Source organism: Triturus cristatus, chromosome 4_1 (assembly GCF_964204655.1).
Source record: "Triturus cristatus chromosome 4_1, aTriCri1.1, whole genome shotgun sequence".
NCBI classification, from domain to species: domain Eukaryota; kingdom Metazoa; phylum Chordata; class Amphibia; order Caudata; family Salamandridae; genus Triturus; species Triturus cristatus.
The window spans coordinates 223,169,660-223,183,948 of NC_140585.1; the positions used below are offsets into that span (position 1 = coordinate 223,169,660).

Below are 14,289 nucleotides of genomic sequence, written 5' to 3' on the forward strand. Positions count from 1 at the left end.
TGACAACAAGAAATAGCTTAGTCTCATACTGTTCAGCTATTTCCCAGGCTGCACACATATGACAGCTTGAAGCTCTAGACTACAGGGATATTCCACATGGTCCAGTGCTAACATAGCGTGGCTAATTAAACATAACATACATCTAACAAGTGAGTTCACCATAATCCTCTACAAGTCAGCAGTGAGCTATCACTACCTCACCTGAAGCTCAACTTCATATTTACCTCTCCACTCCCCCGAACCCACACTACCGACTCATTTTCTCTCTTTTCCTAGTGTGTGTCTCTGCCATTGTGAGGGATGGCTGTTGTTTGCACACCACCTCTTCATGCTACCCCAGTTAACAGGCCTATTGTAAGCACATCTGTACAGTTATATTTTAAGGAAGATATGGGTCAAGACGCTGTAAGTTCGAATGTGTATCTGCTACAGAATGTCAGGATCTTTTGTCTCCTTTTTGTAATAACCTTTAAGACCTATGATATTCTGACTTTTGTAACTGGACGGATGTGCTTAAAAATATGCCCTAATCCTTGTTAAGTGAAATATAATTGCAGCTGTAGCTTTCAACACTGCAAACACTTACTGTAAATGCAGGAAAAATATCCATATTAATAGGAAACCAGTTCATCACCCACCATTGTGTTTTATAGGTTTCCCACAGCCACAACAATGTACCTAGACTCTGACAACTTTCTTGTATTCATTAGGACCACTCCAACCCTGCTCTAAAGAGTTGAAGATAAACCTCTTTAACATACACAACATTATGCTGCTGTAAAGGTCTAGAAACCAGCTTTCTCTCAGATCACTTACTGACTGTATCTTTGCCCTGGAACATGGACATAGCTCCACTGTATGTAGCTAGGTTTGTGCTATCCAAAATATCCGCATACTTACATACCTACATGTTAAATAGAGAATTATTTTAAAGTATCATGTCTAGCATCATAATACCTGCAAAAAAGTCAGATTAACTGAGAAAGTCTCCTTTGCATCATTTACACAGTGGATGAAGAAGAAATAAAAGGCGGGTATGTTATTCTCCTGCCTTCGCGTTACATTAGACATTTAAATTGCATGGCCACGTAGATCTTTCATGTATGGCATATGATCTGGTAAACACCTTACACACTTATAAGTATTTTTTGTACATTTCTTTCCTTTTAGGCCACAATGAAAATTTCCAGGATTCGTTCAACAGTGATTCACTGGCATTGGATAGACTTCCCCTGGCATTTTACTCAGGAATGTTTGCATATGGTGGATGGTGAGTGATCCTAATTTATTATGTGAACTAATCATATCACATGGTCCTTTCTCAACGGTGCCCTTTGAATAGAGTCTTTGAACTTGTGTCCTAAATTACATTATGGCCAGCAGAACCACCATCAATACACATGAACCACATATTTTTCACAATCTTCCTTTCCTAATTCCACATTCTACAAAGCACTTGCACCACGAGATGTAATACAAGTTATTTGTGATCTTTAGAAGGTCTCCATTATCTCTTCTTTCCAATGACACTCACCACAGGGCACTTGCATAAAACAGATCCCAAAAACCTGTGGGTTGTGTGAAAAGCATTTTAATAACACTTCTATCGCCATGCGCATGTTTTATGTACACTTTCCAATTCCATATTCAACTAGGCACTTCTTTGAATTGATTTCCCAGGTGCCAGACCATTTCAGTACATAGTACAATTGTGTGCAAAATATCTTAAGCATCTATACTAGTCTGTTCTTTAATCTTGTTACTCCAAGGTGGCGTGAGGGGGGAAGAGGTTCAAAGGATGTCTTGCTGGAGGGTCCCTGGAATGATGTATAGAACGCTTACAGAATCAAGGGCTCAAATGGTCAGCACTAGGTTTTTCTGAAGTAACAATGAGCATTTTCCTCAGGACCACATTGGTCATGTGCACTCTCTGCAGCACTAGACCCTCTTAAGAAGAGTAAGGGCTGCTTGGAGTCGAGTTCACCAGAGAGGGCTTGTGTGGGATGAGCTCGGGGTTCAGGAAGGGCAGAGAACCCTAAACCTAGTACACAGTAAAGTGGGATTAACAGGTCATCGTTCTCATGAAGCGTAGGGTTGACTGAACAGCAGTGTGCCATCATGGAGCCAAGGGGTGTCGTACCATTAAAACACCTCACATCACCCTTTCATATGCCTCATGGCCCAATGTCCTTGCACCTAGAATGTAGTGCTAGATCCCCCATTGGAAAGCCAGCTTGGAAGAGGGCAGATGCTCTGATCAATGATAGGTTTAAGCAAGAATAATAATGTAGCACAATCTATGTCAGCGGTGAGTCAGATCCAGAGTCTAATGAATGTATAGGTGAGTCAATGGGTGTACCCCGACTGTGAGTTAGTAACTGGTATTCCTTTTTAGATAGAAAGATTGTCCTTGCTGTCTTCCCACCCTTGATAAGGGAGATTTTGGATAATTTGATCTGGGTGTGGCACTTTGCAACTAGACCAAAATTAATAATAATAATAATAATAATAATACACCTGAGGAATGTTTGTGTAACAAGGAACAACAGATGATGGTGTTATGCCTTTACAATTTCTCTTGTATATACAGCCCAGTAGATTCTCCTTGGCTCTCAAACAAAGTTCCAGTTTAGGCAGGAGGAACAGCTAGACTGTGATCCAGGCATCTCGCACAATTTACCTGGAGATAATTCTTATTGGTTAATGACCAAATGCAGCCAGAGACTGTAAGAAATACATTTTAGTTAAGTGTGGGATAAAGAAACACCTTTCCTCGAAGGATGCACACACGTAAGAATTTCTCACAATACCTTTAAAAAGTTTCATTTATAAATGAATGCCTTGTTTGGGTGCAGTGTATAGGAAAAAGAATAATTGCAGATATGCATGTTATGGCTAGTAAAATGTTGTCTTGATTTTACACCTTTAATCCACCACCAGAAACTCCAAGCCTCTTTATCCCACTCTTGCAGATTTTTTTAATACCTGCTTTCTTCCTTTATGATTGTTTATCCATCTTTCTCTTCCTCCTCCTTTTACCTTTTTGTGGGGGACACCCATCACACACTGCAGCAAAGGACTTTTGGTCCCAAAAACCCTTAAGGACAAGGAGTGGGCGGAAGGATGAGGCCCCGGCCTCCTGCAGAGCACGGGGCCTTGAGGGCTACTCCCAGGGACTCAGGGACAGTTGCTACCTGTAAAAGATGATACAAGCTGGTTATTAGCAAGAGGGGGACACAGCTAAGTGATTAAGTATGGACCACCCTGGTCACCCCTAGTAGGCCTAGAAATTCTGGTCTGTTTTGGTACACTGTGAATGAAAACTAACTTTTTAAAACCTCCAAAAATGTGGTTTAAAAAATTAGTGCACGTGCATGGGTGGCTCATTTCAGAAAAGTTTACCACACGAATTATATAGTCAGTGTAGATTCAGTACCAGAGGTGCCAAGATTTCCCCTTGGTATCGAATTCACTGTGGAAGGGGCAGAAACCATTTGTGAAACCCCTGTGTATAAAGCTCTAGGGCCTGATGGGGTACAATTAGATCTATATAAGCTGGTAGTGAATTTACGGGCACCCCTTATACCAAATTATGCTAATTCAGCCAGCAAGTATGGCCAGTCTGAGTCATGACGCTTTGCCATTATTGGCCCTGTGTTTTTTTTAAACGGTACTGTACATCCCTCAACTGTTACATGCTAATCTCCCTACTGGATTGGTTCATGAAAGTAATTGGCAATGTTAACAGAGTTATATCGTAGGCCACTGATAAACACATTTTCTCTGACCTATAGTATGGTTTCAAAGCTGGACCGGGCACACTCGAGTAGTGCCACAATTTTCATTTACTAATTAGTAAAAATACAATAGCTAAGGGTGGTCCCATTTACTTAGCCTTCATAGATCTCGCTTGCACTTTTAACATCGCGGGTAGTTCCAAATTATGGGAGATGCTAGAATCCATTGAGGTCGAAAGGGTCCTGGTGTTTTTCTTACGCACCCTTTATTTAGACATTAAATACACTATTATATTTGGGCCATATGGTGAATTAACAGAGAGTATTGGCCTTGGACAAGGTGCCCGGCAGGAATTTGTTTTGGCGGCTATTTTATTTTTATTATATCTTAATGGGTTGGATCCTAGCTTAGTTAGCAAGAGCAGGGACATGCTGAAGACAAATGGATGGCATGCCCCCTATCCTTCTGTATGCAGACAATGCTGCTTGAAAGCAGAGAGCATCCTATGGCCTCCAATTACTTTTAGATGCTTTTGTTAAATTCATGGATGGCTTAAGTTTGGCCATGAACTTAGCCAAAACCATGGCATGTGGTCCCTAGAATGTGAAGTCATGATGTTTTGTGCTCCGAGGAACTCCAATTCTAAGAATACATGTATTTCCTTACTTGGGATTACATTCGACTCTTGGGGGACTTGGGCTCCTTGCATGAACCAGAGAAGGCTAACACTTTGTATTTTGGTCATTATTTTATTTAGCTTGGCCTCCAAAACTGGTAACAAGCCCACTGCCCCTCTTTTCAAAATCTATAAAAGAAAGTGCATACCTGTTTTAGCTCATGGCTCTTGGCTCTGGGGTTATAAAGTCACAACATTTCTGTTGGATGAGGAAAAAAGAGTATGCAGGAGTGTCCTAGGTGTTTCACCCAGGTCACCGATGTTTGCTGTCCAGGAAGAAGTTGGACTATCCTATGTGGAAGATTACATCAATTTGGTCCCTCTAATCAATCAATCAATTAACATTTGTTAAGCACACAGCTGCTTCAGTAGAAGCTTCCCGGCGCTCAAAGCAGACACAAATATTCCAAAACATTATCTAGGTAGCAAGGCTTTTAACTTTCTTTTATGTTTTAAATCTTTTTATTATTTTGAAAAGGGACAAGTATTACATTAGCCGCCACCTACATCCACCGGCCGGTGGGGATCATTCATTTTAGCTAAAAGAGAAGAAAGAGAGGGAAGAGTGAAGAAAGTGGGATAGAAGAGAGAAAGTAATTTGGTCTATTCCCAGGGTGAGTATGCGGTGGGCCGGGCAGGCGGTCAACAGGGGATCTGGGCGGGAGATGTCCCGTAGTGTTTTATGCCTGTGGGCGATTGAAGCTGGCAAGGCGGAGGACTCTGAGATACTTTGGGCAAGTGAGTTCCGTGAATTCATTAGACAAGAATTCTATGGTGGACCCCGATGTTTTCTCGAACTTCGGGAGGGAGTGTGTAAGGCCTGCCGTAATCTTTTCCATACCCAGGAATTCCCATAGCTTATACAACCAAGCCAAGTGGGACAGAACCCCCGCTGGGCCCCATCTAGCCAGCAATAGCTGTTTGGCCGCCCCAGTGCCAGCGCTATCGTTCTGCCTCTCCCAGATCTGAGAGGGTTAACTTTCTTTAAAAATAACCAATGACTCAGCCCATTGCAGCTTAGGTGGCAGACCATTCTAGAGCTTGGCTGTAAGAACCATGAATGAGCTTCATCCGCTGCCGACCTTACAAAATTTGGAATCTGCAGTAAGCTGAGGTTATTAGATCTAAGCACTCTCTCTTGGATGTAGGAGATCAGTATGTTCCATGGATAGCGAGGACCAGATCCAGCAAGTGTTCTAAAGGACAGAATAAGGGCTCTAACTTTAATGCGCTTTACCACTGAGAGCCAGTGCAGTGGCTTCAGAAGGGGATAGAAATGCTGACGGAGAGAACTTCTCTGTATCAGTCTTGCAGCTGCATTTTGAAGTCTGTATGTCCAGCAGACAGGCTGAGATAGAGACTGTTGGCATAGTCCAATCAAGAGGTTAGAATTGACGATCATTTTACAGATCTCTTTTAGGACCAAATACAGAAACTTCCTTAAGGTTTTCAATTTCAGGAAGCAGACCGAAGAGATCGGTCTAATTTGAGCAGAAAAGGAGAGGGCTGAATCAAATAAAATGCCTAGATTCCTATCAGAGGAAGTAGGCATTGGGGTGAGGATTTAATTTGGTTGTTGACTGCAGGGGCCTGTCATGGCAAATGACAAGGCCTTCCATTTTGTCGGAGTTTAATTTTAGACAGTTTGACTCCATCCAAGAAGAAACTCCTTTGAGGCACTCCTTAAAATTATGCAGAACTGCCGCTGAACAAATCTGGAAAGAAAATAATAGTTGAGTGTTATCTGCATATAAGACCACCTTCACACTCCAGGTTTCAATCAAATCAGCCAGAGGGGCGAGGTAGAAGTTGAACAAGAGTGGACTCAGGGCCGATTCCTGAGGTACCCCTCAAACTAAAGGTTTGGATGCTGATGAATAAGGGTGGAGATACACTCGCTGGGATCTGCCCTCCAAAAAGGAATTTAACCAGGAGCGAGCCTTGCCCCGAATTTGCTGTTGACTTAACCTGCACAGAAGGATCAAATTGGACACCATGCCAAACATTGCCGAAAGATCAAAATCAATGTTTTCATCAAGGTTCTTCCTAACAAACTCAGCCACCTCCAGAAGAGACATTTTGGCTAAATAACCTGCTTTGAAGCACAATTAGGAGATGTGGAAAAGGCCATTTGCTTCCTCAAAGGCAGATACTTGTTGGTTCACCATTTTCTCTAGAATTTTAGCTGGGGCAGGAGAAAGTGAGATAGCTCTAAAATTGCTCAAGACACAAGGGTCCACATTCAGCTTCTTGAGAAGCAGCAAAAGAAATGTCTGTTTCCAAGAAGTAAGGAAATCACAAAAAGTCAAAGAGGAGTTTGACTTTTTTTTAGACATGGATTAAGATGCTTAGCCATCATCCTGTAGATATGAGGAATGCTATGGTTTTCCAGCTGGTGTAACCCCGAGGACACTTTGAACAGGGAGATTATTGTGTTTTGTCTCTAATGTGATAGGGGTGACCATACTCCCAGGTTTAAGTGCATTAATGATAGTAGTAGGGACAAATGTTGGGTTAAATCAAGTTTTATTGAGCACAGGAGAGGGAGAGAGAGCTGACCGAATTGAGGAATCTTGCTAATGGCGAGTACGTGATGATTCAAACCACATCAGGAATGGAACATAATCTTGAGATCAAGTTTAATGCTTGGGATTGGGATTTATTGACAAGTGTTAGACTAGGCATCTTTTGGCGTGTTTCCCCAGAGTTTTTGCTTTCTGACCTCCCAGTTTTGACTCGGTTTGTGCTGGGTTAGTGTATCTGCGCACTTTTCTCACTGCCTATCAGTGGTAAAGTTGAAGTGCTCCTGTGGTAAAATGTGTTGTGGATTAGTGTTTCCATGATTGGCCTGTTTGAATTATGTGTCAGTGCCTAGTAAAGTGCACTGCGTGTGCCAGGGCCTGGAAATCAAATGCTGTTGGTGGGCTGCAGCACTGGATTGTGCCACCCACCCAAACAGCTCATAAATGTAACTCCGGCCTGCCATTGTAGAGCCTGTGTGCGGTCTGGTACTGCCATGTTGAATTGTCAAGTGCACCCACTTGCCAGGCCATAACCTTCCCTTTTCTTACATGTCAGTCACCCCTAAGGTGGGCCCAAGGTACCCCTGTGGGCAGGGTGCAGTGTATGTGAAAGGTAGGACATGCCCTGGTGTGTGTGGCATGTCCTGATAGTGAATTAGAGCCAATTTTGTTTTTCACTAGTGCAAGGCTACCTGTTCCCCATAGGACATAATGGGGAGTTTGTTTATAACATCTTATAAACATAACTGGCCCTGGGAACTATGTAGGAAAATAAAGTTTAGTATGCCTGAACTCAGAATCTAAAGATGCATCTTTTAGTGAAGGTGATTTTTACATTCTGTGTTTGAAAATACCACTTTTAGAAAGTAGGTATTTTCTTGCTTAACCATCCAGTGTGCCTCAGCCGGGTTTGTGGATTGACTGTCTGGATTTTGGATGACAGGGGCTGGGGAGCAGGAGTGTCTCCGGATAGTCTAGGTGGGTCAGGAAAGGGCTGAATAGACCTGGGCTGCATTTAGAGTAGGGGGAGGAGATTTCCGTGCATCTGAATGGGCCTGGTCTGCCTCTGACAATGCCGTCTCCACCTCCTGCCAGGAAGCCACACCAGAGAAGGCCGAACTGGTTCTGGCTGGGCACAGACACGCTCAGTCTAGGAGATCAAAGGAATTTGGGATATAAATATTGGGGCCCAGACCACTGAACTTAAGAACCCTTTTGGACCAAGAAGAACGCCAAGAAGAAGAGCTGGAGAAGCTGTGAGGAGGAACAACAACATTGCTGTGTGCTTTGCTGTGTTGGCCTGCAGTGGCTGCTTCTGTCTTGGGCAGTGAAAGGACTGAACTGAACTTTCTGCAATCTACTTTTGTGAGTTTCTCCAAGGGATTGAGGTAGAGCTTACCCCCTGTTCAATAAGTCTCAGGAACAGCAAAGACTTCAAGCTCTTCTGCCCTCAGCACTGGGAACTGTGTGTTTTGTGCTGCAACAGAAGAAAAAGCAACCCATCGACGTCGACGCTGCTGACTCTGTGTCCTGACATCACCGCAGAGGGCAACGCCGCACCGCACCCCTGGTCCCTGCTGATGCCACTACCGAGCCGCTGCTCGCACCGCGACCTGTGGGCACAGCACTCCGCACCGTCTCGCTTCACGACGATGCCTTGGTATCCCCGACGATGCCGCTCCACGCCAAAATCTATGCCACTGCTTGCACCGCGGTCCGAGGGCACCGCTCATAAAGTTACACGATGCACTGCCCTCATCCTGCACCGCAGCCTTGGCCTACTGACACTGGCGCCATCGACTCCAGTTAGTCAGCCAACGACAGCGCTTCAGCAACGACGACAACGCTGCTTGCACCGCAACCTGCCAGCACCACGACGAGCACCGCATTCACTTCGCACCGCAACCCTGGTCTCATTGACGATGCCGTCTGATGGCACCACCAATCCGCTGCTCGCACTGCGACCTGAGGGTATCGCACACCACACCGCTACACTTCACACCGCAGCACCTGACGCCTGCCAATGCCAGCACTCCTGACTTCAACAGAGAGGAGTTCGATCTGCAACGCGTGTGACTTCAAGGGCCCTGATGATTCCTGCACCGACCTCAGGAACCAACACCTGTGGCGCCGCGCTATCGGAAGCTCAACGAGGGGTCGCCAATGCCCTGCATCTCTAAAGATACTGTTTGCGGGTCTTCCCGACACTGTAGCTGGCCCGCGACACTGCGGTCAGCCAGAACTGTTTGGATTTGTTTGTTGATGATGCCATGATAGCCCCGGACAGAGCTATCGACATCAAGGAACTGTTTTTCAAACATATTTTGATAACTGAGGATTTCTAAGTACTGTATTGTGGATTTTTATCGTTTTTGGTCTTTTCTTAAGTATATAAAAATATCGGATATTTTTCTAAACTGGTGGGGTGTCCTTTTGTAGTGCCTACACTGTATTACTGTTGGTTATGTGGAAATGGTTTACACACTGCCTCTAAGATAAGCCTGACTGCTCATGCCAAGCTACCAAGGGCGTGAGCAGGGGTTATTTTAAGAGTGTAACTCCCTTATCCTGGCTAGGAAGAAGGGTCCCTATTTGGACAAAGGTGCAAACCCTTGCCAACTAGAGACCCCCATTTCTAACAAAAAGATATAGGTTTGGCTAGATTAGGAGTCAGCTCTAATTTACCTTGGGCTAGTTTGACCCTAAAACCATTCTTGGCTGTCCATGTGATGAGCATTCCCTGCAAACCCTGGCACACTTTGCATTTTATTGTAGCATTTATCATAGTTATACTCAAAGGTTTTTAATCCCAATTATTAGAGGCACCTTGGTGACCAGACATATCCTGGTACTTTTATATTTACTGATGCTCTCCGCACCTGAGGTATGTGCAGGTGTTGTACTTTTCTTAAACTTGCTCTCCGGCATAGTCAAACATTATTGTCTTAGACTAATTCTTTTTTCATCATCTCTATATGGACTGTAATCTATTACTTTGCACTTCTTGTATGTTCGATGCTGTGCTTTTAAGATTATTTTATTAGTGGCCCTGAACACTCCTGTAAACATAGCGGAGTAATACTTGAGGTTTTTGTTGGGAGGTAACTGTTGAGCAAGTCCCCTGATTAGACATTGTAACTATTATTTTGCACAACGTATTGTACTATGAAAGGCTGGTTTGTATGCAATGCTTATTATGGTGCTAATGTTTTATATTAACGTTCTTGTTGTTGTAATTTTATGGTTTACTCTACAAGAATAAAGTAAAAGTAAATTAAAGTGTTTTTCTCTCTCCTGGGGCCATATTATGAAAGTGCCCCGGTGGCGCAACAGGTCTTTGCGCCCACTTCGCGCGCCCTGGGGTATTTTAGTGTTACAGAAGGGGCCATAGATGCTTGTGCATCCCCTTCTTTAATACTGAAAGCACTGGAGCACATACATCGCCAGCGCTTCCTCAATAGGGCATTTCCTCATGTGCATGGAGGCATAGGTCAATGTATATAGGAATATCCCTTTGCCTCTGCAACCGCGTCATATTACAGACACAGGCGCAATGCAAAGAAGCTCTCAAGAGGCACACTGACAGTTCGCCACCTAGAAGGTGGGGCACTGTCCATGCACCCACTGATTACAGCCTTCTGGAGGTGGAAGGAGGGGTCCCATAGACCCCCAGACATCCCCTTGCAGGTGAGTGCAGTCACATAGTGCACCCGCCTGCAGGGGGATCTCTAATCCCCTTTAAAAGTGCAGGCGGGTTGGAGGCTGCACTATGAAAACACGGAGCAGCTTCAAAGCAACCGCTTCGTTTTTTACATGAATGTGCTACCCCCGAGGCAAAACGAGTTTGTGGCTGCCCTGGGGGCAGTACATTCCATATAATAGAGCGCACTTTCCCTGTTTGTGTCCGGCGCACCTGTTTTAAGGTGCGCAGAGCGCAAACAGGGAAAGTTTGCCCTTACCTAATAGGGCTCCTGGTGTGGATATTGTTGAGGAAAAATAGGTGCTGGCCCACAAAAATGAGTGCTGATGCACCCCACCTGCGACCTCAGGCTGAAATTCAGCACTTGATTGGGCGTCCTAACCAGATCCCCGTTTCCCCTACACTAACCTACAAATGCAAATAGTTTCCAATAGTTTCCTGGTAACAGACATAAAAAGATCCTGTCTTATTTATGTTTGTGCTAACCATTAGCACACACAAGGTTGCCTTTTAGGATCCACCTCTCATTGAGAGGCAGGCTTTGAGAATATTTGTATCAAGTGAGATGCCCTAATCACAAATATTAAGTACAGACGTGGGCCTCGTGCTCAATGTACCTCATTCTGTCTCAAGCTGCACCTCACTAATAATGTCCAAGAAGACTGAAGTTGGTCTTGAATTGCTTGTCTTCCTGTATGAAGGGACCTGGCCTGGAAGTATGGACCAGCAGTTCCTACTGGAGCAGGACCGAGTGTGAATTACATATGTTTGGTCCCTATCTAGAGTGACATAGTGGGTGAAAAGGTTATTTACTTTTCTTGCACCCGAAATAATTTTCAGTGTTTAAAATTAAATCAAGTATTCCACTCATCACTTTTTTGTTTTTCTAAGCGAGACTGTCACAAGGGACACCCTCTATGAAAAAGGAGGCACGATAGTCTGAGGTCTGGGGTTATGGTTCTTTATTGTTCCACGATAGAAGGCACAAGGTAAACGGAGGAGATCGCGTCTTCCTTCGTGGCTCGTCTTCTCTTAGGGCGCTTTCCACGGAGCTTAGGTGTTCGTCCGACTCTCCTGGGAGATAGACCGAGGGAAACAAAAAGAACATGGGAACACACAAGCGGGAGATGGAGGAGCTTTGTATGGATTTGAGGCAGGGTAAGGGGAGTGAAGGGTCACCGGGGCTGCCACCATGTAGAATTCACACCAAAAAAAACAATAGAGGTCTCGTAGGTGAAGGTGCAGGGAACAGGGTGAAAAATAAACGTACTCTGTGTCCCACACGCGCCCACCCCTCTGTGACCTCCCCAACTCAATCCTACCCCGTCCCTCCCCGTGAAAAAGTAAAACCCAGGACTAGGTCCCGTACCTTTCCCAGCCACGCTCCTCCGGGAACGTGGCGGGGCGAGTCGCGTTTACGTTGGCCTCCTGGCTGTTTCGGATCCTTGACCACGTCCTCTCCGAATCCTCCGCTCGTCTTCTCGCCGTCTCCACCGCTTCGTTGCTCTCGCTTTCCGTCTCTCTCTCCACTCTTACTTCCTCCGCCGGCTTTCGCGCTGTGGTCCTCTTCCGGGTTCTCTTTACAGGCAAATACGTCCCGTGATTGGAGGGTTGCCGCTGACGTCGGTCTCACAGACTCCTCCTCCAGGGAAGTCCAATCTGGATTAAAGGGGCCGCTCTCATCCTGCGACCGAGGTGGAAATGAATAGCCATTATCATCTCCCGTTTGCTCCGCCTCCAGAGTGACCCCCTGACAATTCCCTCCCCCAGGTGTACCCCGCTCGGGGGAACAAGGGAAACGGGAGAGAAAGTCAGCATTACCCTGTTGAACCCCTTTTCGATGTCTGACGTCAATTTGGAAAGGCTGTAAGGCCAGGAACTAGCGGAGAATACGTTCATTATGGCCACGGTTCCTTTGTAGCCATGTGAGGGGAGCGTGGTCGGTATATAGTATGAAGGGCCTACCCTCTAAATAGTATCTCAGCTTTTCAACCCCCCACTTAACCGCGAGACACTCCTTCTCTATGGTGGAATATGCTTGTTCTCTGGGGAATAACTTTCGGCTGAGATAAAGAAGGGGCCGTTCATGGCCATTCTTGTCCGGCTGTGATAAGACCGCCCCTATCCCGATACCGGAGGCGTCGGTCTGTAAAATGAAGGTGTTGTTAAAGTCAGGGGTGACGAGTACAGGGGAGGTTGTCAGTGCGTCTTTTTTGGAGAGACGATATAGCAGGCCGTTTTTCTCAATGAAAGTGGGAAATGTCTGATACAAGGGGTTCTGTGGGTCTCTGGCTTTTTGCCAGGCATGGGTGAGGGTGGCATCGTTTAATTGGGCCATCCTGAAGTGGTTATCTCTTGCCCAGGGTTCAGGCGTAAGTAAGACATCATGTTTTGCAGGAGCCAGGGCAACATGCATTAAGGGAGTAAAACATGGGGTATCTATCCCGATGATTAGGGACTCGGGGAGATTTTCCAATACCCCTACCACGGCCTCCACCTGTACATCACCCTCAGTGACTAACACCAACTTAGCCAAAGGGTATTCCTTCACATCCCCATGAATGCAGCGGATGTGGATGGTTTTTCCCGGTAGAAGCCTTGAGGGAGGTACCAGTTCTCTCTTCACGACCGAATGCCTGCACCCAGAATCGAGGAGAGCCCTTACCACCCTCCCCTCAAGAGTCACACTCACATAGAATATCGGCCCTGTTTCTTGGGCGAAGAAGACAGAGCGGGGAGCATAGCTCACGTCCATCGGTTCCTCCTCCTTCTCTCTTTTCTTGCGGCAGTACCGGGCAATATGTCCCCACTCCCCAATGTCATAACATTGGGGGCCTGAGTAGGTCGGGTTCTCCGGGCGGTGTATGCGCGGACGGCTGCTCTCTGGGAGGGGTCGTGAGGGTCTTTTGTCTGGCTTCCCGGGACCTAATGGTCGGATGTGTCTCTCAGTCTCTTTTACTGGAGGCCGGCCCTGAGCCCTAGCATAGGAGGTCGCCATCTCCATGGCCTGTTCCAAGGTGAGGCCAGCGTGTTGCTTTAACCAGCGTTGAGTAGAATACGGAAGGGCCTCCAGGAATTGTTCTAAATAAATTTTATTCATGACCTCTTCCATATTGCCTTCATGGGGTTTAAGCCAGAGGTCCGCGGCTTCCTTCAATTTGAAAAATAGAGTCTTGGGTAAGTCACCTGGGACACCACGTTCTTGGCGGAATTTCAGCCTATGGGTCTCGTCATCCACCCCGAGTCTATCGAGTACATACTGTTTCACAACAGTATAGGTGGCGGTTCCATCTCGGTTTACCATTTGATATGCCGCTTGGGCTTCACCGGTTAGGAGTGGGGCGAGGTAAAACGGCCATCTATCTCCTGGCCAGGCACTAGCCCTCGCTGCCCTCTCAAAGTAAAAAAAAAAATGCCAAGGGGTCGTCTCCAGGCACAAACTTCTGCAAGGGGACCACTGTCCCCGGTGGATGGCTGGCCCTGCTCTGTCCTAGGTTGACCAGGAGCTGGGCATGCCCTTCAGCAAGCTTAAGTAGACTATCGGCTTGATTCTGGATGGCCGAAGTGAATACAGCGCGATCCGCTTCGGCCTGACTGGAGGATTTCTCCACCGCCCACTTGAGTTTGGCTTGGCCCTCCTTCATCTGGTGGAT

At 46.0% G+C, this 14,289-nt stretch overlaps 1 protein-coding gene across 2 annotated transcripts in view; it reads left to right on the forward strand.

The window, feature by feature from the left end:
* The window catches only part of LOC146854136 (cystine/glutamate transporter-like), a 107,643-nt gene that overhangs the window by 25,133 nt on the left and 68,221 nt on the right, over nt 1-14,289 (forward strand). For both annotated transcript variants that reach the window (XR_014981161.1, XM_085651900.1), the window contains exon 5: nt 1,171-1,270. Coding sequence is in view for 1 of the 2 variants with exons in the window: in XM_085651900.1 (XP_085508026.1) it covers nt 1,171-1,270 (100 nt within the window). In the remaining variant the exon portion in view is untranslated. The remainder of the gene's footprint in view (nt 1-1,170; nt 1,271-14,289) is intronic.